The sequence below is a fragment of the Lepidothrix coronata genome, unplaced genomic scaffold, assembly GCF_001604755.1.
Source record: "Lepidothrix coronata isolate B3197 unplaced genomic scaffold, Lepidothrix_coronata-1.0 Scaffold12, whole genome shotgun sequence".
NCBI classification, from domain to species: Eukaryota; Metazoa; Chordata; class Aves; order Passeriformes; family Pipridae; genus Lepidothrix; species Lepidothrix coronata.
In genome coordinates this window covers 3,019,959-3,044,073 of record NW_016690192.1, presented here as the reverse complement: position 1 = coordinate 3,044,073, position 24,115 = coordinate 3,019,959, and the positions used below count along the sequence as shown (strand labels likewise).

Here is a 24,115-nt window from a genome sequence, read left to right as displayed (position 1 = left end):
ATGCCAGAGCAGCCTCGCAGCTCCCTCATGCCCCACCAGCCCCGTGTCCAAGGGATGTGCACTGTGCAAAACAGGATCTGGTTTTAGGCCCATTTCCTCTGGAAGCAAGGCTTACATAATCCTTTCTCTGGCCTCTCTGTCCGCATGTGTCAGTCCCCTTCCCCACAGTATTTTTTTAATCCATTGGCCAAGCTCAACCACATTTGACAAACACCTCAAAGACAATTGTGTTCTGACACATTCTGTGAATCCTGGCAGCTGGATACCAGAGAGTGACACCCAAAATTAATGTTCCCACTGCAGGAGAGGCAGGCAGGGCTCAGCTGGGACACATGCAGGGCTCCGTTGCTGGACATACAGTGTTATGGGGTGGGTTTTTTACATTTTCTTGCTTCTCTACAGGGTTATGCTGATTGTAGGTACTCAGCTACTCTGTCTTTCTCATCACCTCAAGCAAAGAATTGAACTGTCCTCAGTAGTTGGGACAGTAAGGAACAGACCAGGAGAGACATCTTAAACATTCATGAACTGTTCAGGGTTGGGATTGAAAGATAAAACATTGAATATGTTTCTGGCCACCACACTGCTAAAACTACTTTTTGAGGGCTTTTGAGCTTTCTGTGTGAATTACTGACAGTCCAGCAGCACTCTGGGAGCCTCAGAGAGCATGAACAGCTTGTTTTAGGTTCAGCAGTTTCCTCCAGGCTGTGCTGCCAATATACCTGAACTGGTGGTGTAGGAAATACAGCTGAAGTGTGAAATGACACTGAACAGTCAAGGTCAAATTGGTATTTGGCTCATCTTCTGAGCCCAATAATGAATGTATGACCAGTGAGGATGTGGGGGAAGTGGAAAGGGTTGCATTATGAAATGGACTGAAGCCACCAGTGGAAAAACAGCATTTTCACAATGCAGCATCCCAGCTACTGACTTACTGTTATCAGAAGAAGCTTTGACAAATAAATCCTCACATCACCTGGGAACATCTGACTTCTTAAAGCCCTTCTGTCTGGCGTGCAGTGCAGAAAGCAAGTTGGTTTCACTGGCTGGTTGACAAATGTTCTGTCTAGTGGGAGACAGAGATGATGTGGTTCATTTTTGTTGCTTTAGATCTGTCAGCAGCTGAGGACTCATTGTTCAACAGGGGTTTTTGACTCATCTGAAGTCCCTGACAAAGGTGGCTGGAATCTTGCCTTAGTGGTTCTGCTCTTCAGTCTCACACAGAAACAGATGCTGACATTCAGCCGTGGCTTCTCCGCCCCGAGGGTGTCACACATTCTCCACTCTCCAGATTTTCATGTTGCCTTCTGCTTGTTCCGTGTCCCTGGGAGGGTTTGGGAGGAGGGCAGTCCAGAGCCCTGTCAGTGACACGGGACATGGCCAAGCACGGCTGGCACACGGCTCTGTCATCCTGAACGTGCTGCTCTGCACACACGGAGTGGGAGAGGGCAGATGGTGCCTGACTGGCGTGGTCAAGGAGAGCAGTCAGAGTCCCCAGAAAATGGCACATCCACACCCCTTCAGTGCCTCTGTGCACTAGTAAACCTTCTCATGGTCTCATTAAAAATATCTCTTCGCTCCTCTCTGCACTTAATTTATTGGGGTTTTATTTGTATCAATATGTGATATTTTTAAATGGTCTGGGGTGTCCATCAGCATACTAACGGAAAGTCAAATTACAGAGTTTGAAATGAACAAGAACAAACCCCCAGGTCCTGGTTCCCCTTGTGCACACACAGTTCAGTGTCCAGTGTGGTGCTGACAAGGTACCACAGCCCGCTCTGCTCTCTGTGTGAGCTCCATCGTGCTGCAAACACCTCAGCACTGGGGGTTCCCACTCACAGCTGTGGGAAATGAGAGTCCTGCCAAGCCCTGCTGGCTGTCAGGAGGAGTCCTACAGCTCTGCAGTCACAGCAAGGAAAAGGTGGGCTCCTGAAGAGGACTGGAGAGAGGACATGTGTCAAAATACCACAGCCCAGCGCTGGGTGCTGTTCAGGCACAGCTGCATCTGCTGACAGGACGCTCTGCTGAGGGCTTGTGTCTCAGGGACAGCTGGGGGAATGGGGAGGGAGTTGGGGACTCTACAGGACTTACTTGGGTGCTGCCCTGTTAATTTTATTTTGCCATGTGCTGTGTGTTCCCAGGCATGTACAGTGGTTCCAGCAGCAGCCACAACGGCCCCTCCCCAGGTGTGCTGCCGTCCCCTCATGACATCCCTTCAAGGCACCTTCCGCTCGACTCCGCCCTTCCCAGCCCACATCACCAGCAGTCGCCGTTGGACAGTGCCAGGGAAGGGTATGTGTGCCAAACACTCCTGGCCTCTGTCTGGCATGATAAAGAATGATTAACTATTTTATTTTGTGTGGATGCTGTTCAGAAGAAAACACTGGTCCAAACTAAGCGATTTTGTTTGGTTTAGAGTCACAGAATAATTCAGTTTTGAAGAGACCTCAGGTCATCTCATCCATCCCCTGTGCAAAGCAAGGCAAACTTACTATCAGGTTGTTCAGGGCCTTGTCCTTGTCTTCAACAGAACACACTGGGATTTTTTTCTCCATAGCATGCAATCACATTTAGATTTTGTTTTTTAATTCTTCCTGGATGAATTCTTGTAGGTTTGGATAAGCACAGAGAACTTTTCTCAGCTAAAATGAGAAATCTCTCAAAGGGTAAAACCTATGAGTCACTCAGGAATCAGGCAGTGTTTGCTTTAGTAAGACTCAGTGTCAGAGCCACAGGCTTTCTCACTTCCTTGCTCTCCGATAAAGTTTTCTGTAATCCATCTCTCAGCAGCAGGCTTGAACCACTGAGATCCTAATCAGGGAAGAGTGTTTAATCCCATTGATTGTATGGATTGCACTGCTACAGTACAGATTGCATTGCATGGCTACAGTCTGGGATATTTCTAAAGCACCATTTGCTCAAGGATCTCATAACATCTTCTCAACAGTAAAGAATCTCTGTAAGCCACAAAATTCTGCTCTAATCTTTTTGCTCAGATTTTTTTTTTGTGCTTGGCCTCATACAAATTAAACATCAAACTTAGAGTTTCACTTCCCAGCACTTTGGATAGGGAGGGAACTGATTTTGCTTTACTGATGGGAACTTGGGATACAGAGAGATTTAAGGGATTCTTTTTCCCTAATAACATGTTTGGGTTCTTTAGCAAACACAGCAATTGAATGTAGAGTTTTCCCATCCTAGTCCAGTGACTGACCTTTGTCGTCTTTTATGTGGGGGAAGGAAAGCCCAGAAGGTTTTTAAGCAAAGGGCAGAAGTCAGAGTGTGTGCGGCATGGAAGGGGCACAGGAAGGAAAATTACACCTGGAGTAGTTGGAGAACAATCTCATTGAGGAAATTCAATTAGGAACCAGTTACTGCTTTTATTTTTCCTAACTGGGAAATGAATGCTGCAGCAAGCTGAGCTTCTATACCCTGCTCCTCCTTCAGCCACCTCTTCTGACCTTGGCCAGTGGCAGGTACCAGTGTCCCCTCCCATCATGTGATGCATCTGCCCATCATAGAAACAGACTTATCCTGTCCCTGTCCTATAAAATACCTGTGCCAAACCCTTCTCCTTCCCTGCCCTGCCACATTCCTGACCTTGTATTTCCTGTTGGCAGACCTCATGCCCATGGCAGAGCCTCCTGTGGCCAACAGGAGGCATTGGGAGTTACACCAGATAATAGGAAGTTTTCTGTAGCAGAGAAAGCAGTGATGCAAATAGGAGGAATGGAGACAGACAGTCCACAGGGAAGGTCATCCATGACCTATTCATCCATGGAGAATGGGACTGCTTGAGCCTGGGGGAGTGGGATCCCTCCCTCTGACTGCTCCCCAGTGTGCTGCTGTTTCCTCTTTGAGTTGGTTCCTAGGGGAGTTAATGCAAAAAATCCCAACCAAGAGTGAAATAAAGTAAGGATATGCTATGGGAAGGATTTAATGGGCTGTCAGGAAGGTGGATTTGTTTCTAAAGCACTTTGTGTTCTGTAACTGCTAATAGGAAAGGAAAGCAAAGACTTGACCAGAGTGAGGGCAGCAGACAGTTCTCCAGATTGAGGGGTCGGAAGCTCCCAGGTGAATTCTCATTCCTGCCTCTCGTGTCTCCATTCCAGAGCACAGCACTTCCCTTTCAGCAGGAACACCACGCTGAGTGAACTGAGCCTCACTGAGCTTCTGCTGCAGACATTTTGATCATTAGCATAGGCTAAAGTTTACATCAGAATTGTCTCTGCTGATCTCAGTTCTAGTGCAGTTCTTGGAGGAGACAACAGGGCTGATTTATTGTTTCGGTGCTCATAGACCTAAGTAAAGTCTTTGCCCAACACTGTAGTTAATATTCTGTGACAAAATATGGGACCGAGATTGTAACAGGTTTCTAATTGTGAGCCAAGCATCAGGGAACGGAGAGTGGAATGTATTTCTGAGTAGTGATTTTAAAACAGGGCATCTGGTTTCATGACATAATTACTTGGAATTTTTCAGGATCTCAAACACCATTTTCTAAACTCAGTCTGAATTCAGCGTTGTCATACCCAGTCCAAGATCCTTGTACTGTATTTAATGGTTTATGCCTACATTATTAATGACTGCTGAAATACAGCCCGTGCATGACATCTTAATTGCAAGTACAGAAACTTGGTGTGAACTAATAGTCCTCGAGTTTCATTTAGCACAGTTTTGTTCAAAGCATTCATCCATTTAACTGGGTAAAATCACTTAATAATCCAGTGCTTGGAGCCACTGGGTTCCAGGACTGTTCCCCCTTTGCTGTTACTCATATAACATACATATGGTTCACAACGGGAAAGAAACACCCAACACTGCCTTTCTCCATGTGAACTGCTCCAGCTTTCTGGCACACACGGAATGTTTGGCCTCATTTGTCAGCTGTCTCAGCGTTCCTGTTCCAGTCAATGCAGAGGATTCCTGCCCTCTGAATCAAACGATGACAAGGCTGGATCGCAGAGTCTGAGGCTCTGGAATGAACCAAGTGATTACTATCAAAAAATCTAATTACTGAGTCATCAAATATGCAAGACGCCAAAAACGACATGAGGCGGAGTACAAATAGTCTGCTCGAGTTTGACATGAGATTCAGAGTTTGATTTAAAGGCTTTTTCATTTTTTTTTACAAAAAGCCCCATGTTAGACCATCCTTTGCCAAAGTCAATACCAAGTGCAGCAGTCAATTTTCCCAAATGGTTTGCTGAGACATTTAAATAGTTTGACGAAATTATCTAATTCACTTGAAAATGTTCTAACAAAATCTGACTTCATTACCAAATGTATTTATTCTGGCTTTATTCAATATGGAGGGCATTTTTTCAAATTCTGGTATGAAGTGTATGCTACACCAAAAAAAATTTACTTACACTGATATTAATTAAGCTGAAAGTGGGTGACTGAGAAATACTTTGGCATGCAAAGTGGACTTGGCATGATTCGGGCTTAAATATATCTTTATTTTTTATTTCAGGTAGCAAAGGTTTATTTCAGTATTTCTTGTAGCATTTGCCATGTCTGACTGGGTTTCATTTTGCCCATTGCAGAAATAGTCTATTTTGATTTGTAGCAGAATGAAGACAGAAAAACAGCTTTTAGTATTAAATCTTGGGAGAATGTTGCACTTGGCTTCCTTTCTGCTGTTTTTTTAGCTGTTGTTATCCAAGCCATCTAAAAGTGCACTTAGTTTCGTTTGTAGACTATCCCTGTATATTCCAGTTTAGAATATTCAGTGAGATAAATTATCAGCTTAAGTGAAACTGATATGAGTGAAGTTAAGTGAGTTCGAGCGGTGGCACCAGGTTTGGGATTTGCACCAACTTGGTGTAATGACCCAACAAGGTCACTTTGTAGGCCCCGAACACGGTCTCTGTGTGTGTGACTGGGGCTCTCTGTCACTTGTGCTGCCCCTGACAAGCAGCACTTCTGCTCCCAACAGAACCTGGGCACTGGCAAATAATGACTGTATTGGGAAAGTGATGAGTCTCCAAGGGAAAGGAAAGTGAAACTATTTTTTTATATTCCTGTGGTAAATTAGGTCATTTCTGCTCTGTAAACACAACAGTAAACGAAGAACTAGTGAGATTAAGGCATCTGTGATGTCCGTAGGTGGTGATTAATGAGGACTCTGAACCCAAACTCGTGAGCCTTTAACATAAAGGACTAAGTAAGCCAAGGTTAGAGGAAGGTGCTCACACAACTCTCTGTTGCCTGCGCTTCTCACCAGCCAACTGCAACCAGCCCAGACCACAGGCCAGACCCCCCTGAAGTGACACTGACCCATACAAATAATCACAAGAAACAGGACTTTAGAACTATGAAGTGAAAAGAGACATTTTAGTCAGGCAGCTTAAACATCAGAAATTTTGTTGGCTTGCTTCTTAGCACCCGTTATTTCAAATATCACAGAAATACTGAAATGTAAAGAGTTCTCTGTTAAAAATTTAGTCCTTCATTTCTTCTTACATAAAGTAACACAAGGTACACAGAGCCTTCCTTCTGCCCAACCCAGGAAAACCAGATTTGAAATCCCTGATATCTTTAAGATTGAAACACAAAGGATAAAATCTTATGTGTTACATGGGGAGATTTTTTTCAATATGCTGTGCTGTCCCCTTGAGCTGCCAGGATTCAGGCCAGGTAGGAAAATACATTTGTGTTCCTAATTCTCATTACTTTAAGCGACAATTAGGTGTCTTAGCTACTTCTGTCTATTTTTTATTAATCTTGTTTATTTATTAATCACGTTAATTAAGTTTGTGAGTTCATATAAATCAATTGACTAGGAACTAGCATGTTGTTAGAGCCTTTGTAAGAAACAAATCTTTGCTCTCTAGAAGTACTTCGGAGAACTAAATACCTACCCAGACTTTGTAACAGAGCAGGGAGATACATCCCTCATTCACTTCATTCCACTGGAGAATACTCTTCATTTATAACAGCATACACAAGTCAGTGTTTTAGTCTTTCTTTCAAAAGCACTAAAACCAATAACAAGAAACAGATATCTCTGACAGCTGAAAACATTTTCAGTGGAGGAAGCCAAGAACCCATCATAATTTATCTCGGTGTTATGGATCTGAGCACGCAAAAGGGGCATCAGTACATCTGTCCAGAGAAAGAACAATGTACAGGTGGGCACTGGGCTCGTGTAACAAAGAACAGCAGTGATTAAAAGCATCTGCTTTCCAATCCCAAGTCATTTATCTCACTGTAGAAAATGTGATCAGAATTCATTTATAATCATGTCCAGATAGGCTTATACAGGTTTCCCCCCTCCCCACCTTAAAGCAAAATTAGCCTTAGCACAGGCTCATTTCAGTGATTATGTGGTTAAGGAGCACTCAGTGCCGGACGGGACTCAGTGTTTGTCCATCGGCAGAAGGAGGTGGGCATGTATTTAATTTGTGTTTCTGAGACACTCATGAGAGGGCCTTCAGTAGTGCATCTCAAAGGAAGGGCCACATTGGCTGCCCAGAGGAGACACTGTAGAAAACTGTCTTAGAGTCAGAAATGAGAGAGTTACAGGAGAAGGTGGGGGGTTAAAGGAGTTGGTCTAACTCAGAAGGCATTTAAGCTGCATTCAACCAGAGGTCTTCTGCATTACTTAATGATTTTAGCCATTACTGGTCTTACCTGTATTTAAGTTTATACTTAACACCTGTAAAGCTGATTTTTTTTTTCAAACTTCGTTTTGCTTTTGAAGTGAAACTTCTGTTGGATGTAAACCTTACACACCAAACACAATAGTGCAGAGTGGTGTAACGAGTGATGAAGTTACTCGAACACCTCCCACTATAGGGGCAGCACTTTTCAGATGGCAAACTTGAAGAATGCAGACATCAGCTACCTGTACAGAATCTGCCTGCACCTGGAAGCATCTTGCTGCATTCTTGCCAGAGAATAATGACCTTAAATGACTGAAATCAGATAGGTCAGTCAAGCATGCAGCACATGCCGGGTAACACTGAGCACACAGTCTCTGTGTTTGATTACATGTCTTGGTAATTGACTTCCTGGCAATCACTTAAACCTAAGGCAGCACTTTTTATTTAAAAAAATTTGGATGTTTCTTTGACCACATTAATAAGGATTTTCTTTCACTTTGAAATACATTTTCCTGCTGTATTGTTAGCAAGAATAAGTTTTCAAGTTTCCCTTGCATACTCTTCATCTACAACAGAATACACAAGTCAGTGTAGCAGCTTCCACTGTAGCAGTTCATCAACTTCATTTCAAAGGTTTTTGAACAAACCCTTACAAATAAAAACATCTTTTAGATTGGCACAGTTCCCATTATGGTCACTGTGATTAATTGCTTTGCAGAAATTGCTCGTCTCAGGTCAGAACAATTATAGAGATACTCATTTAACAAACGTGTTTGTGTGTCTGTGTGAGTTTGTGTGGATGATGAAGTGCGTGACAGATACTGAGTTATGTTTTACACCCAACTCAGACGTGTATTTGTTAGAAAAGACAGTGTTTTGGGAAGTCCCTCTGTAGCCAAAGAGAAGGCCCACACAGAAATCCTCTGAGTGCACCAGGAGAGGACTCCTTTGGCTCCTCTGTAATTTTGAACATTAAATTGGTTTCGTATCACTGTTGTTGGTATTATTAAAAATATTCTAAAGCAATTAAATGACCCAAGACTCTTCAGTCACATTAAAGACCCCGTGGATAGTGTCCTCCATGATGTTTATGAAGCCCCTCTTCCTCCTCACAGCTGAGAAGCTCCTGCACTCATTGCAGGCACGTGCGGACCCTGCTCAGAGTGTGGGTGAGTGACGGTGCAGAAGTGGATCCAAATAATCCAAGGCAACATTCTGACTGAAAAATAGTATCTTGTGTTTATCTAAAATCCAGAAAAAGGCTGACATTGCCTCAGCCCTGCTTTAAAGATGTCACACACAGGTGTGTCACCAGCAGCAGAGCCAGGGATAGAGCCTGAGTCTCCCCTGGCAGCCGCCTCCCCACGCTGGGCAGGGGCACAGCCCGAGAAGGGAGAACCAGGAGCACAGGGTCCTGTCCTGCAGTCACAGCCCTGGTCACAGCCCTGGCACTGGGGTGCTCACTGCTCATGGAGAAGGGTGAGAAATGCAGTGATGCCCAGCAAGGTGATGTGCATTGAAGGATTTATTACATAGCAGGGAGAGGGGGGGAAGAGCAGAAAGGAAGAAAGAGGGAAAGAAGGAGAAGATTCCTTGCATTCCAGAAATGTAGCCAGAGGCACCTGGCAGTGATTAGTGCAAAGGTTCACCAAACTTCAGATAGAGTCTGTCTTAAAAAAAAAGTCCAGAAAGAGTGAACAGTGTAACTGTTTCCTGAGCATGTGCTGACAGAAATTCCCGTAGGGCAGGACCCAGAACAGAAACACGTGGCAAGAGATTGGGCACTATCCAGAGACCTGATTAGCAGAGCTTTACACATCATTTTTAATATTAAGGGAAGAGATGAAAATCGGTGTTAACTTTTTTTTTCCCATTAAAAAAAAAATCTCCTGGTCCTGGAACTGAATTGGGCTTTCTCACAGTATCAGTAACTGTAATGCTTGGGGGAGAGGTTTTATGAATGAGCTGGTTGGTGTGCTGGATTTTATGGTAGAACCTCGTCTCATGGAAACTCTCAGTCCTGTGACTGGCTCCAGTACTGCACAAGTCACTTCAGATAAAACATGGAGCTGCTTTGCTTTGTGCTTCTTACTCTGGTGCTCTACTGGGTACTTTTCTTCATATTAATATGAGTTAAACATAATCCTCAAAGTCAAGATTGTTCGATATGGTGATATGCTGTGCATGAAACTTTGTTACAGAACGGTCTCATAACCCAAATACACAAAAAATGGTGAGATAAAGGACAGATGTTTTTCAGCCTGGATTTGGTCCAGTTTCCACTGAACTCAATGGGATATGGGTTGAGGTTCTTTGTTTAACTGAGGAATCTGCCAGTCAAGCCATCACGTCAGTAAAAAAAAAACAAACCCAGACAGTTTTCATATTGGAAACATCCCTTAGATATTTCCATTTGCAGTTACAATTTGTTCCTATTTATGATTCCAAAATTCTAGTTTGAATTTATTTTCATTATTTTTAAATTTTCAATTCCACTCACTATTTACCAGGTATATACTGCGTGTAGCTTTTGGCAGTCAAGGTCTGGTCAGATTCTCTTACCTTAAAATAGCTTTGCAGTTTCTTACTCTGTGTTAATTTGTCCTGGAACTGGTATTGAACAAGGACTGGCTAAAGCAAAGTGTAAATCTGTTTCTTACTCAGACTAAGCACTGTGGGTGAATATAGAAAACATACATCCAGACACTGTGATAGGAAGAACAGTCAATATCTATATGTATTTCATTTTTGGTTCTGATACTGGAACAGGACACATTTGGTGTGCATTGTGAAAATACACAAATCCTTAACACCAGTGCCTGCTTGGGGAGGCTGAGAGTGGAGAGAGGATAAATAATTCTAAAGCAAAGTAATGATACTTGTAGCCTTTAGGTGTCTTTTCTATCGATCACTGCTAGCTCATGATATACCTTAGTAGTTCCCTCACCTAGGCCTTACTTGCAACTTTAATATAAACTTGCACCATCCAAAATAAATTGTTAAAACATGATCCTAAGAAAATTTATATAGAAGTCTTATTGGGATTTCTGTTTGACATTCCTAAAGTTATGCACTTATAAAGTGAGAGGAGGCCAGATGAGTATCTTCTCTATTATGACTTTTAATTTTCTTTTTTTTAAAAAATCCTCCTGTTTAGACCAAGATTTCTGAGTGTCCTCATTGATGTGGTAAATGCTTTGCAGCAGAGCTGAGGAACTGCCTCATTGTCTGTGTCTGACACTTGTTTTAATGACCCCTTGTGGGTAGAATCCCACCTGACTGCAGGAGCTCCCACTGGAAGGGCTGTGGAGCTGGTTATTTTCAGGCAGTGCAGAGCACGGTGCAGGAACGTGCCCAGGACCACAGACTGGGTGTGTTAAGGAGTCAGGGTCAGTTCTTCCCATAGTTTTCTGAATTGTGTGGATGAAGGTATCACATAAACAGGATTTTTCTGATTAGTCCTTTTACTCGAGTGCCTGCTGATGCATCCTCAGAGAGGGACACATGAGCTGTGCAAGCCCGCCTGAAATCACAGGTCCCTCAGGATGGGTGTTGTGTCTTCAGCACCATCCTACATGTGAGGCTTCAAAGGGAATTTGAAAAAACCCACAATACCTGGTCAGTCATCCAAAGTTGGGCCTCCTTGGGCGATCACTTTACGTCCTGAACCACAAGATTTGATTACCCCTCGCTTAGCATGGAAATGTTGGTTTTGGCCATTAAATTATTCAGTCCCTTTTTAAAAAACTAGGTATTTTGTTTGACTCTGTGGCTCCTGTGGCTATGAGTGGCACAGGCCAGGGCATGCTGTGTGAGCAAAATGTTCCTTTTGTTCTCAGCAACCTGCTTCTCTCCATGGTGCTCCGTGTCTTGGGCAGGGTGGAGAGGAGGCTGGTCCTCCACTCACCCTTGTATGGTCCTGAACAGAAATATTCCATATAGCCAGGAGCCCTCAAATGTAATGAATTAAGGAAGGATAAGGATTTTTTTACATGCCTGTGAGAGTATTTATATGTCTCTCTCTATAGCTATATATAGGCACAGATATATATTAAAAGGCCCCCAAAGGACCTGCAAATTGACAGAATTATACAAATTACAATTAAGGTAAAATATATGGTATATATTTATTATTACTATCCAAAGCAAAGCAAACTGTGGTTGTAGTACAGTATTAACAGGAAATGTGCAGGCTATTAGTTATTGAAACATACATGCCTGAGCTACTGCCTGGGAATTTTTAGTGCATCCAGCTGAGTTCCCGGTGTAAGTCGTTCAGTGCTTCATCTTCCACACAGAAAACATCTCCTTTTAGGCTCTTTTTTGTTGCTAGTGCATTATCTGTTTAATTTCTATCAGGAATGATTCCTCCTCTCTTTTAACAGTCTGAGTATCACAGCAACCTAATTAGTAGGCAGATATTCAGTAGAGAATTAAAACCACAGCACTGGGAGCTGGACAGTTTAGCTGATGAAAAACTCCCTTCAAGCGTGCCAGAGCACATTCACACAGCACACACACACACAGCAACATTTTAGGGACCAGCTTGAGCTGCAGGGATTGTGATGAATATTTTAAGGAGACAAATCCCCATGCTGACTGCTTTTTCTAATATAGGCAGATTTTCCTGCTGAGCAAAGCCCTTTCCTAGTTAAAAACTGTGCCTTAACTTACAGGAAACACGTTAAATTCCCTGTTTGGGAGAGAGCGAGCGGAACGTGGTGGATTTTTGCTGTGACCTGCTGATTCTGTGAAACCTTTGCTGCAGAGGAGGCAGCCATGCTCAAGTGTTCCACAGAGGTTTCAGGATTTCAGCTCAGGTTCCTGCTCCTAGGATACTGCTGCCCACAGCCAGCTATGTTTGCTGAGCTCCAGCTCCAGGGCAGCCGTGCCCAGTGGGAGCAGCGAGCTGGCAGCTCCGCACTCCCGCTCAGCATTCCCCGCTGGAGCAGGGCCTGCACCCCTCCGGCCTCGCAGGGGGATCTCACCTCCCTCAACCAGCCCACTGAAAAGCACAAGCTCTGTCACAACTGTTGAGCTCACACACAGGAAAACCAGGAATGCAGGAGAGTGAGTGGGGACAAGCGCTGCTTTAAAAATAACAATAAAAACTGTTAAATTCTTCTCCCATGGTTTAAGATTTAAGTAGCCTGTGGGAGTAGTTAAAATGGGTAGGGAAGCTGGGATTTTCAGTATTCCCACAGCTGGATACCTAAGTGTACCATTTTTGTTCGACAGGCAACATGATTGCATAGAATTTAAAACCACAATGGCTCCCCCATCCCAGCAAAGCTCTCGGAGCAGCCCAGCAGGTCTCCATGGGGTGCTGCATTTCCCAGCAGTAGCCAGGACAAGACATTTCAAGAGCAGGCAGAGGAAACCCAACACAGGCAGTTGCAGAGGACTCTCCCCAGAAGCATTTCCCTCCCCTATTCAGAGTGGTTTCTGGCTCATCCCGGCCTTGGAGTTTTTAGTACATCTTTTGTTTCTCTTTCAAATGTGTGTGTGGTCATTATCCGTATAAATGTCACTATCATGAGCTCTCTTAGCTATTATCTTTCCAATGAAAACAACTGCAGTCTTTTTAATCTCCTTTCAGATAGAAGCATTTCCAGGCTTCTCGCGGCATTCCTGGCGCGTGGAGCACAATGTCTCCATGTGCGCCGTAGGAGGGGGCTGGTGACCGGGCTGTGATTCCCGATGCTCCTGTGCCGGCGCTCGGGAAGAGACCGGAGCAAAGGCTGTGTGTGGGTGCCAGCGGATCGTGTCAGCCCTGCCGGGGAGCAGCAGTTCAGCACAGACGGCAGTGCAGAGCCTTTGCGCGGGACCCGACTCGCAGCTCGCTGGGGCTGAACTGCTGCGCCGCCGAGACCTTGGAGGAGAAGCTGCGGCCGCGGGAGCTGCCCTTGGCGTCCGGCGGCTGCTCGGCGATGAACTCGGCATTTCCCCCGGAGCATCCGCTGCGAGCCAGCCCCGGCTCCGGACAGCGTTTGGTCTCTGCCCCGAGGAGGGCACAGGTGGCCCCTGCACCCCCTGGTCGCTTTTTGGCACCTCTGGAGCCCCAGGCCTTTACCAAAGCAGAGACCAAATAAGATAATTCTTTTTAGTTGCGTGTCGGCTCTTAAAATGGACTTAACTCTTCTTTATTTTACATATTGCTGGTCAGTGCTTATTGGGAGCGGGGGTTTCTTCCTCACAAAACCCCCTGTTTTCCAGTTGTTACATATTTGACTCGAAAATATCCTTGCATTCACTCATTTAACAATCCTAATTTAATTCTTCAGTTCAGTTTGGGGATATTCAGACTCTCCATGGTTTATATTATATGTCTTGTTTTCCTGCTTCGGGAGATGGAATTATTTCAGCATCGGATGGGCTTGGACTGGTTGATTTATTTAAGCTCCTTAAAAGCTGTTGCTGTGACAGCTTTTGGCAGTGTTCCTCTGCCTCTCATGGTAAATTTGATTAAGCTGTTGTCACCATTAATTCACAGTTCCCCTCTACTTACCTCTTGCACACTCCCGTGTAGTGCTTAGCCCCAAGTCAGGCACAGCCTCACTCCCTCCCCAAGGCCAATCCCAGCTGCTCCAAGAAGCAGTCGTGTGAGATGATGGTTGATGGTGTTTGAGTGGCCTGTGCAATGGCAGAGCAAGACACCAGCGAGAGATGTAATTTTGTTTTAGTTGATTATTTATATGCCTGCAATGGTTTGTGCTCAGTAATTCTTTTTTCCAGCTTGGTGGCACGTATTATAACCTGCAGAGGTTGTTTTATTTCTATGCCTTGGGACCTGTAGCTGTGAAGTTTCCACAGGGTGGCTCTTGGAGAGGTGGATTTTTCCAGCATCTGAAGGTTCTGGGGCTGCTCAAAGAAATGCCTTTTCTTTTTACCTACATCTTCCACTTCCTTTTCTGGATGTGTATCTCAGTTCATGAAATTTTAAATTCAACCTGAGCTGTGTTTAAGTTGCTTACTGAGGAGTGGTGTCATTTTGAGCCTGCCATTGTGGCTGGTACAGGAAATCAGTGTAAAGGAACAGAATTTCTTTTCTAAGTCCCTTTCCCTCCTAGCGAATACCTGGAAGTAGCATCGCATTGTTCTCCTTCTTTTTACAATATAATTTGTACCTGTAATGTGACCATTATGGAGATAATGCCATTGGAGTATTCCTTTTCCCATACTGTGATGTGATATAGGAAGTTTTCCTTTATTTTCTTTTTCTAGGCTTGCTCCCAACATAATCTCTCCACTTGTCAGCCCCCTGAAAGCGTTAGTTCCACCGTCCCTCCTGCAGAAACACGGCTCTCCATCGTCCCACAGCCAGTCACCAAATGGGCAGCAGTTTTCTGGAATTCCAAATACACCTTACGCTCCGTTTCAAAACCAGTCAGTACAGCAGGGAGCTCAAGGTAACTCTTCCCTCTTTGTTTTTCTTTTTTTCTTCTTTCAACTTTTCTAATTCCTACCTGGGGAGAAAGGATTTATTTCACTTTTTCATGCTCGGCCAATACTGTCTTATTAAGGGACTGTCGGCATTTCAGTGGGAACTCCAGTTTTTAAACTGGATTGATGTACATACAGATCAAATTTTTCAGGCAGGTTCATGCTGCAACATGTCATCATCAAGGGGAAAACTGTCACAACAGCAGATTTATTGCATTTATTCAGGTTTTGCAGGAGATGGTGATGGCCATGCCCTTCTCCTGACTGGTCATCCAGCCTGGAGAGTGACCCTGCAAGAACCACATAGTCCCAAAGGACATGGGCTGAGGCCCACCTTGGCAGTGTCCTGCTCAGTCCACTCACAGTGAAGCACCAGACATGAGACTGGACCAAGAAAAAATATTTTCCCATTTACTACTTGGAAGTTTTATCATGTGTATTATTTTATATAGTAATATGCAAATGCACTCTGAACAACTGTAGAGTGCCTGTGGGATTTGAGGACAGGAATGGGAGCAGCTCAGCAGCTGTCCCACTGCTTAATTTAAAACATTTTTTGTTCTGAATTACTCAGCCTTTTTAATTGGGAGCTTATATACCTATTCTGGAGTTCTGCTGAGGGAACTAATTAATGTTCCTGTAATTTTTGAGGCATAAATTAGCAAGAGATGTTATTATCACAGATTCTTCCAGTCACAGGAGCTTGCATATTTAAGAAACATGTTATACAATCCAGATGGTGAGCTGCTTAAGTGTGGTAAATATTCCCAATAAAGAAGTGTGCCGGACATCTGTCTGGCTGCAGGGATAACCTAGCAGATAGGTTTATCCAGGCAGATAAGCAGCTCTTCAGGACTTGTTTCACAGCTGTATTGTCATTTCTATAAGGTCATTTTTGGCTGCTGAAGTATCACATGTGATCAATTTGCCAAGTGAGTAAAATAGGAGGTTTGGCTTTCTCTCACGTGCTCTGGGTGGAGCTGAAGCCCAGATCCTGAACACAAAGCCATGGGCAGCTCCCAGCTGTGGTGGGGTTGGGTATCCCAGCAGTTCCCTCTGCCCCTCGTTCTCTGAGGAGTGTTTTTGCTCCTTGGTTGGACAGGCTTAGTCTGAGAAGTTAAAGTGTATTATATTTAATGATTTGCGCTGAAGGAAAAACTAACTCAACCTGATGCTCAACAGATTATTCAATTTAAAAGGATTAACTCTGTAAGGGAAAAGTGGCAGATTTATGATAGCATATAATGATATATGATTATGTTGCTATAATGAGCTAAATAACTACAAGCCACAAGAGGAAAGTTTAGCAGCTCATTACTACGGCAGAAACAAATGCATAGACAGAACAAGTTTTGAACCACTTAAATAAATTGACTTTATTCCTTAAGAAAACCACATTTCCTTTTGAATGAATTGTTGCTTTCTAAGTGTTGTGTCATGTGGTTTTGAAAAAGCAATAATTTTCCACTTTGGCCAAATGTTGAAGTATTATTATAAATTCATTATGGAAGTGGTCATTCCAAAATCAATTTTGATTAGCAGCCTTTGAAACCAATTATCTGTAACCTGTACTTAGCTGTACTCACTCTACATCTTGGTTTTTTTCTTTTGCATCTCAGTTCATTAATAGCACATTTTTCTAATGGAATCTGTAATAATTTGGGAGTTTTGAGCTTTTGCCAAAAAAAGGAACAGCATATAAGCCTAGTGTAGAACGAGGCATCTGTACAGAAGCACATAAACATTGTGGCTGTGGAGTTTTTAGGGGATGGCAAGTTTCGTCAGGCTGGCAGCAGAAATATTGATAATGAAAGAATAAGCTGACATTATTTATACGTTCAAACCTAGATGTAGTAAGATCACATGGAAATTATTACATGCTGAAAGAATTTGGCAGGCAATGGAATCCTGTAGTTATTTATACCTGACATGATTTCTTGTCAGAAATTTTATGGAATTTGAAAAGCTGAGATTTATTTGCAAATACGTGTAAATGACATGACATAACAAGATGGCATTTAATAGCCATATTCCAATTATTTGCTCATTACATCATTCCTTTTAAAGCTGCTTGAAGTTTTCTAGGCTGTGCCTTAGAGAAGCAGAGGCAGCCAGTGCACTGTGTGAAGTGGCTAAATGCAGCTTTTCTGTCACAAATTATTTCAGAGCAAAATTTTAACTAAATGTTATGTTTGGAACTCAGTTTATTCCTTTATGAACTGTTATATTTCTACATCTACTGTACATAAAACATTTAATAGTGATCCTTTAAACTGACAGGGCATTTAGTAAATTATTCACTTGAAAATTAACCTCAGAAAATTCTTGATTTAAATCAAAACTGAAGGAAAACCTGAAATCCATGTGGCAAAAAAAATATTGCTGAAACACTTACTGCCGAGTTGGTACTCCAGATTTGCTCTCCTAGAAGGAGCAGGGATGTCTGCACCAGACCCAGCCTTCTTGCTTACTTTGTATTTTAACCCCCAGAGGGAGTCTTTTTAAAGAACTTATAAAAAATGCTCCCTGCTTAGTTTACTCTAATCAGCCATATGTGGTTGTTAATTGAACCTTTGGCTATGGGTTTTGAATCATATCTTAATTATTAGCATTTTCTGTGTGAAGCATTTCAAGAAATCTAAAGGAACCACAACTAAAGGCACAAACCCAAAGGGTTAGAAGTTCCATTCATAGTGTCGTGGATTGTTTTATCTGACCCCTGTTCCTGCTGCAACCTTCCTCATTCCATGTTTTTTTTGAGTTTGCCTCCTGCATTTATCACACCTGCTAGGCATGTTAGAGCAGGGAAGGTGCACTTCCCTGTATTTTCTTTGGGAAGCACTTAGCAGGAATCCAGTCCTGGTGAACACAGCAGTGCAATAACACTGGCATTTTCCTACACCGGGTCTCCTCATCGGATAGGACAGAGAAAATACACATCATGCCTTCCCTAGGAGTGATGTCAATAGCAGATGTTCTGGGAAAAGTTCATTTTTTTCCTCTAGAAATACATCTGAGTGCTCTCTGCAACCAGTTGTACCTCCTCTGAAGCCAAGTGTCTCTTTTTTTTTTTTTCACTGCTCATCTTGAAAAGATGTATTTTTAGAAGGCTTACAGCAAGGAGTTTGTGCCTTGTAAACAGAAAGGTCAGGATAATTATCAAAGCCAATCAATAAAGCACTGTACCTAAACCCACATCAAAAATGGCTTTGCTCCCTCTCATAAGAGCTCTTTGGTTCTTTGAGCCAGACTCTCCAGGCAGTAAACAGAGGTGGCTGTCTATTTATTCCAGGGAAGGACATGCATCATTTAATACTCAGCTTTCCAAATTTCTGGGCCTTGTCCAACATAGCAGCAAATAGGACCAGCCTTGGTACAGTGTGTGTAGAGTCTTTATCTAATAAAGTCATCCACCAGTACTTCACCAATCATGGAAATCAACATTTCAGGTATTTTGTGGGGGATCTCACGCTCTCAAAAAATTAATCATCTAATCCTTGCAGATTCTGCCAAAGCACATATTAAACTGTGAAACTTAAATACAAATCTTTCACCACTCAGTGAGTTCATTGCATTTCTACTCAAGAATTGCCTCACTTGGCCTTATTTATTACACCTTAAGAAGCATGACCAGAGTGAACAGACCCTGAGTTTTGCCTGGTAGTTGATACGAGTGTGTGTGATGCACCTGGAATCAGGAAGGGGTTATTGAGGCAGGAGGAAGGAAGAGAATTAAATCAGGCCATGGCTTGTATGAATCTTGTGGCATGCACTGGGATCATCCTTATGGGAGCAAATAAGAATTTCTTTTTAAGATGTGGCACAACTTGTAAGTTGTAAAATTCTTGCCTCAGCAATTCATTTGTCCTTTACTGTTAAATATCTTCTTTTGTTGTCTAAAACTCATTCACAGCTTCTGATGGCAAAACCCAAACTGCTGGGTTTTGGTAATGCAACACTTTTAAAACAAAGCAGGATATCAGAAATGTTGGGTGTGTGGGGAACAGAAGTTCAAACGTGCCCCAAAAGCAGAAAGACCAAGGCAGATCTGTCTCAACACTTCCAGAAGCAGAACAGCCTCTGGCTGAACTCAGTCTTCACCTGACATCCATCTGGAGTCAGTCCTGCACCTCTGGTTCAATTTTACCCACAGACTGTGCCCCGTGTTCAGTGAAAAGGGTTTCATTTGAATCAAGAGCATCTGAGAGAGGTTTAAGGTACCCATAAAGGTATTTCAGATAACAGTGTGTCTCCAGCAGTGCAGAACACACACTGGATGGGAAAAGACTTCACCAACTGAAAACAAAGCTGTGCTATTCATTTAAATATTGCATTATTGCATTTAAATATTGCATTATTGCATTTAAATTAACAGTAACTCGTTACAGAGACAGTTCCTTAGGATCTGAGCATCCTGGATCTGATCCAGTGGAGCACTTACTTTGCTTTGAACCAAGTGGGCTGTTGACTGTGTTCAGCTGATCTGTTGCTTGAAATGAAGCACATCCTTGAGATTTCTGCTTGATGGGGATCACAGTCCACGGCACCTTGTGGGACTGAGTCTGATGCAGCTCTTCTGTTATTACACTTTACAGAGCAGCACAATCATCTTTCCACAGTTAAAAGTGAGGAACTAAACCTCCCCCAACAGTAATGGAATACTGTGACAGAAATGGAGCCAGTACCACTGCAGCAGGGTTAAAATGTGTGTGCAATATCTGCTTTCAGGTTACCAAGGCAGCTTTCACTCCATACAGAACTGTTTCCACTATGGAGACTGCTACAGAACAATGGACCAGTCTGTCACCAGTGATGTGCTCACAGGGGAATCCCATTGCTTCAACCCTCTGAGGCAGAATGGCTATCACATACTCAATGCACCTTTAGCTTCAACAGGTAATTTATTCCACCAGTAAAGAATTATCCATATGATATTTTCAGCAGGAAGGGGAAAGAAGACATTTTTATAGTCAGTGTTATTACAAAAATATGTTTGTATAAAAAACTTGAAATTCATTTGCATCTGTAAATATCCCAGAAGGAAAGCAGTTTTTTTTTTTTATTTTAATCCTACTCTATTTGACTGATGGACAAAGTCTTCTTCTGATGGATGTCATAGGCAACACACACCTTCAGGAGAGCTTGGCAAACAAGGCACTTCTCCCATTTATTGTGTGGGCTGTTCACTGCACATCTCAGGTGTGCTCAGGCAGGTTTTTATAATCAGGTCAAAGTTATAATGGCTAGATTACTATAATGCTTCAATATTTTAATATCCTTTTCTTTTTCTACTTTTAAAACCACAATTAAGAATGGTCAGAATTACTGAAATCAAACAAAAAGTGAGTATTGTCATGAAACACAACCATTTGCCACAGTCTTTACTGATGTATCTCCAAGGAAGTTTTCTCCATGTCTGTACTCAAAAGGGCATCTCGGTTAAGAACAATACTGGAAACATATGTTTAAATGCTTTTTGAAATGGGCCTGAGTCAGACCACAAAATTAGAGTTGACTTTCCTGTTTGTTTTGTATTAAAGGAGTCTCTGTTCAGAGGGAGTGTGCACGCATTTGTCTGCTGCTCCATTCTGGAAAGTGTGTGATCAGTAACCAACACAAGGGAAACATTTAAGATGATGTTTCAGCTTCAACTTTGAATTCTTTAGTGTTATTCATAAGTTTGATGTTGCTGAAACATAGCTTTTTTTTTCCATGTTAACATCAAATTTCAAGTTTAGATTGACAGCCTGCAATATTTAAAGAACAGACTAAATAAACTTTCCAAAAGAAATTGTAGCAGCAAAGAATAATACTGTGGCAAGACACCAACTTCAACAACAGTTGATTTTTCTGTCTGGGCCTAAACTATCATGAAATGTTTCTGTTTAATATTTTTGTTTTTAGAGTGGTTATTGAGGCATGCAAATACTTAAAAGGCTGAAACATAAACATATATGAAACATATAAATCTCATCTCATCTTTTAGCGTGTAAAATAGGACCATTCAGGTTTGCAAGATTCATCAAGGCTACACATTAATTTTTTTCAGGCTTTTATAGCACCATTAATATTAAATGAGATCTCATCTCGCAGGAATGCCAAATGTGACTGGCAAACAGCTGTTCCATGAATCACATTAACAGTCAATAAATTTTTATTTTCTGTTCAGGACGTTGGATAGTTTACTCTATCTGCAATCTAATAATGATTTCTGGGGTGTATGCTTATCTTGGGTTTTGTCCATCTGTGGTTGTGTATCCACCCTGTATACAGGCCCATCAAATAGAAATTAGCATAACATAAACAGTTGCAAAACTTACCAAAATACTGGTCACTCTGCTTGGCTGACACAGCACGGGGCAGATCAACAGGCCAAGTTCATCCTCCAGAACCTTTGGACGTTCACTGTGTGCCAGATCTCTGCAGACAGCACAATCTGACTGGAGAACTAGCAGGACATTCATACGTCATAGGAAAATGCAGAAATGTAAATAATTGCAAATAATAAAAATGTACCTACTGGTAAAATACCCATAATTAAGCTGACAGGTCTCTGTGTATCCAGGACTGGGTGTGTAAGATGCAGGATCTGTCCCTGGCTTGGTGGTGCCTGCACAGGTGTGGGCAGGTGGGAAAGACAAGAGAACCTGCTCCTTCCCACAGGGATGTGCAGCTCAGGAGGTTTGCACAGGAGGTTTTCCACAGCTGTGAAAGTTTGGTATTATAAAAGGAGGAGGACAGAGAAATTCTCCCCCTCCCCAGTGTCAGCCTGGCAAGCAGCAGCCAGCCCAACCCGGGGAGGAGCCAGTGGGCTTTGGTGGGCTGAGGTGCTCAGCTCCTTCCACTCCTTCTGTGAGCCAGACCTGCCCCAGCCACTCTTCCTCAGACTTGCACTATGTAGGGAGCCACAAAATGTAGGATCCGGATTTCTCCTGGGTCTTAAGAGCAGCTGGGAGACACATGGAGCATTTTTCCCAAGTGCTATTAAAAAAGGAAAATCACAAAACAAGAGGAGTGCATCACTGTGGGTGCACACTCCATAGGATCTCTGCCCACTCATTGTTTTGACACCCTATTCAGATGATGACTGTGCAGTCCCCAGGGAGCCACACTCTGGTCCTTGCCCTTCACTGGCAAGTGCCTGGCTCTCCACAGGATGGGCACTTCAGCTGTGAACACAAACCCTGGAGATCAGTCCGTGTGTGCATCTCCTGGGTGAGGCTTTAAGGGTAAACCCCAGTCTCGTCATTAATGCTGTGCTGTCCTGTGTGATCCCAGGCCTTCCTCACCTGTACTGTGGCACTAACTTGTGTCCATCCCCCTTGTCCCATTCCAGGCTATGACACAATCCCTGAAGCACAGTGTGTGTCCGAAGACATGGTCTCCAGCGGAACGGATGAAAATGGGTTCTTCCAAAACGGCGCCTTTGATCACTGCTTGAATCACATTCCTTCCATCTACACAGATACCTAAAGCAGTGCTGGCCTTGTTTCCTTTATTATACCTATAACTGTGTATGTAATAACAAAGGGTTTGTTCAAGTACTTTTATTTAGTCTGTATCCTTGTATGTGCTCATTTAAATGAACACCTCACATTTACCAAACCATTTTATACATGAATAGTCTGTATAAGATAATATTGGAAACCTGTTCCTTTGCTGTGGCACTTTGAAATTCATGCTTTAAGGGAATGAGGAGCATTTTAAGCAGCTTGTTTTGTAAGTTCTCTCAGTAAAGTGTAAATGTAAATTATATAATAAACTTGTAAAGAAGAGCTTTTTCATCTTGGAAAGTATGTTTCCATTTGAGAATGTTGTTCCCTTTAATCAGTTTCCATTTAACTTGTTGGTCAGTTCTTCTCTTTTTTTCTTTTTTTTTTTTTACTAAAAGGACTTTTTTTAATCACAGACCTCATGTATATAAAGATCTACATTTGCTCGGCTGGTTTTGTATTTTCAGTTTTACAAGAAAGCATTAAAAACTGGAAACAAGTGTACTGTCGTTCCTTAACACAGTCTGTCTCCCTGATAAATCCTGATATTACATTATTTAAATGCCTGAGTGATTTTAACAAAGCAGTGACATTTCAGTCACTGTGACATTAAAGCAAGTCCAAGTGAACATGATGAAAACCAAGGGCTTCCAGCAGCACAGGCGTCACCTGCAGCAGTTTGGCTCCCTGTCACTGTGGCTGCATTTCCCAGCTTAGTGGTGATTCCTGGGATTCCAGGCATCCTCCAGGGGCTCCCAAGCTGTGCCGAGCAGGCACGTTAGACCTGAGCTTCTGAAAGTGTCCCATGGGGGCTCTGTGAGAACAGTAAGGAAAAACTAACTAAAAATGTAAACAATTGTTCCCATTTCCAAACCCCTGCAAGTTGGGGCTAATAAGGGATGTGCAGACTGAGCATCGATCCGTGCCTGTTCATTTACAGCCCAGAGTTACCCAGGCTGCCACAGGGCACCACTGAAAAGCCAAACTGGGTTGAAACCAGTCAGTGACTGAGGGTGGGAGTTCCCTTTTTTCATCCCTCCAGAAATGGGAAACAGCTCGGGTCCAACATGACACCTGTGTCCCAGTCCCAGAACTCTGCAGCCCAGGATCTGCTCCTGCAGGACCATCCCCATCCCCAGTGCCACTGCGTCGCTCCTGCAGCCTCTGCAAACGTGGGGAAACCCCTGGATGCTGTTCCAGCACAGCAGCCCTGCACTGAGGCTGATCCAGGCTGACCACAAAGCCGACATGGATGCACTTGTTTCTCCAGGGCCTGGTTGCACCTTGTCAGTGCACGTGAAGGGGCCTCTGTATCCAATTTAGCTTTCTGTCCTCAAGAACTCTGAATGAAACTCAGACATCCAGGAAGTTTTACAGTTAGTCACTACAGAACAAGGTTCATGGGGTTATGTGACCCCCCCTCTTCCATACAGGGTTCCTCAAGATCTCTGGCTCTCAAGGACACCCAGGCCCAGCTGCAAACCCGTTAATTGTGGCTGCCCCAGCAGCCCCTGGCAGCACTGACTCATCGCTCCTCTCCCAGAATTAAAATCCATTAAAGGCTCC

General features: G+C 43.1%; 1 protein-coding gene across 4 annotated transcripts in view; it reads left to right on the top strand.

Annotated features, from left to right (window-relative positions):
- GLIS1 (GLIS family zinc finger 1) overlaps positions 1-23,340 on the top strand; it is a 204,542-nt gene extending 181,202 nt beyond the window's left edge. For all 4 annotated transcript variants that reach the window (XM_017805331.1, XM_017805333.1, XM_017805330.1 and 1 more), the window contains 4 exons: positions 2,145-2,295; positions 14,838-15,022; positions 19,785-19,952; positions 22,393-23,340. In XM_017805331.1, the coding sequence (XP_017660820.1) occupies positions 2,145-2,295; positions 14,838-15,022; positions 19,785-19,952; positions 22,393-22,529 (641 nt within the window). In that variant the 3' untranslated portion in view covers positions 22,530-23,340. The remainder of the gene's footprint in view (positions 1-2,144; positions 2,296-14,837; positions 15,023-19,784; positions 19,953-22,392) is intronic.
- The last annotated feature ends 775 nt before the right edge of the window (positions 23,341-24,115 follow it).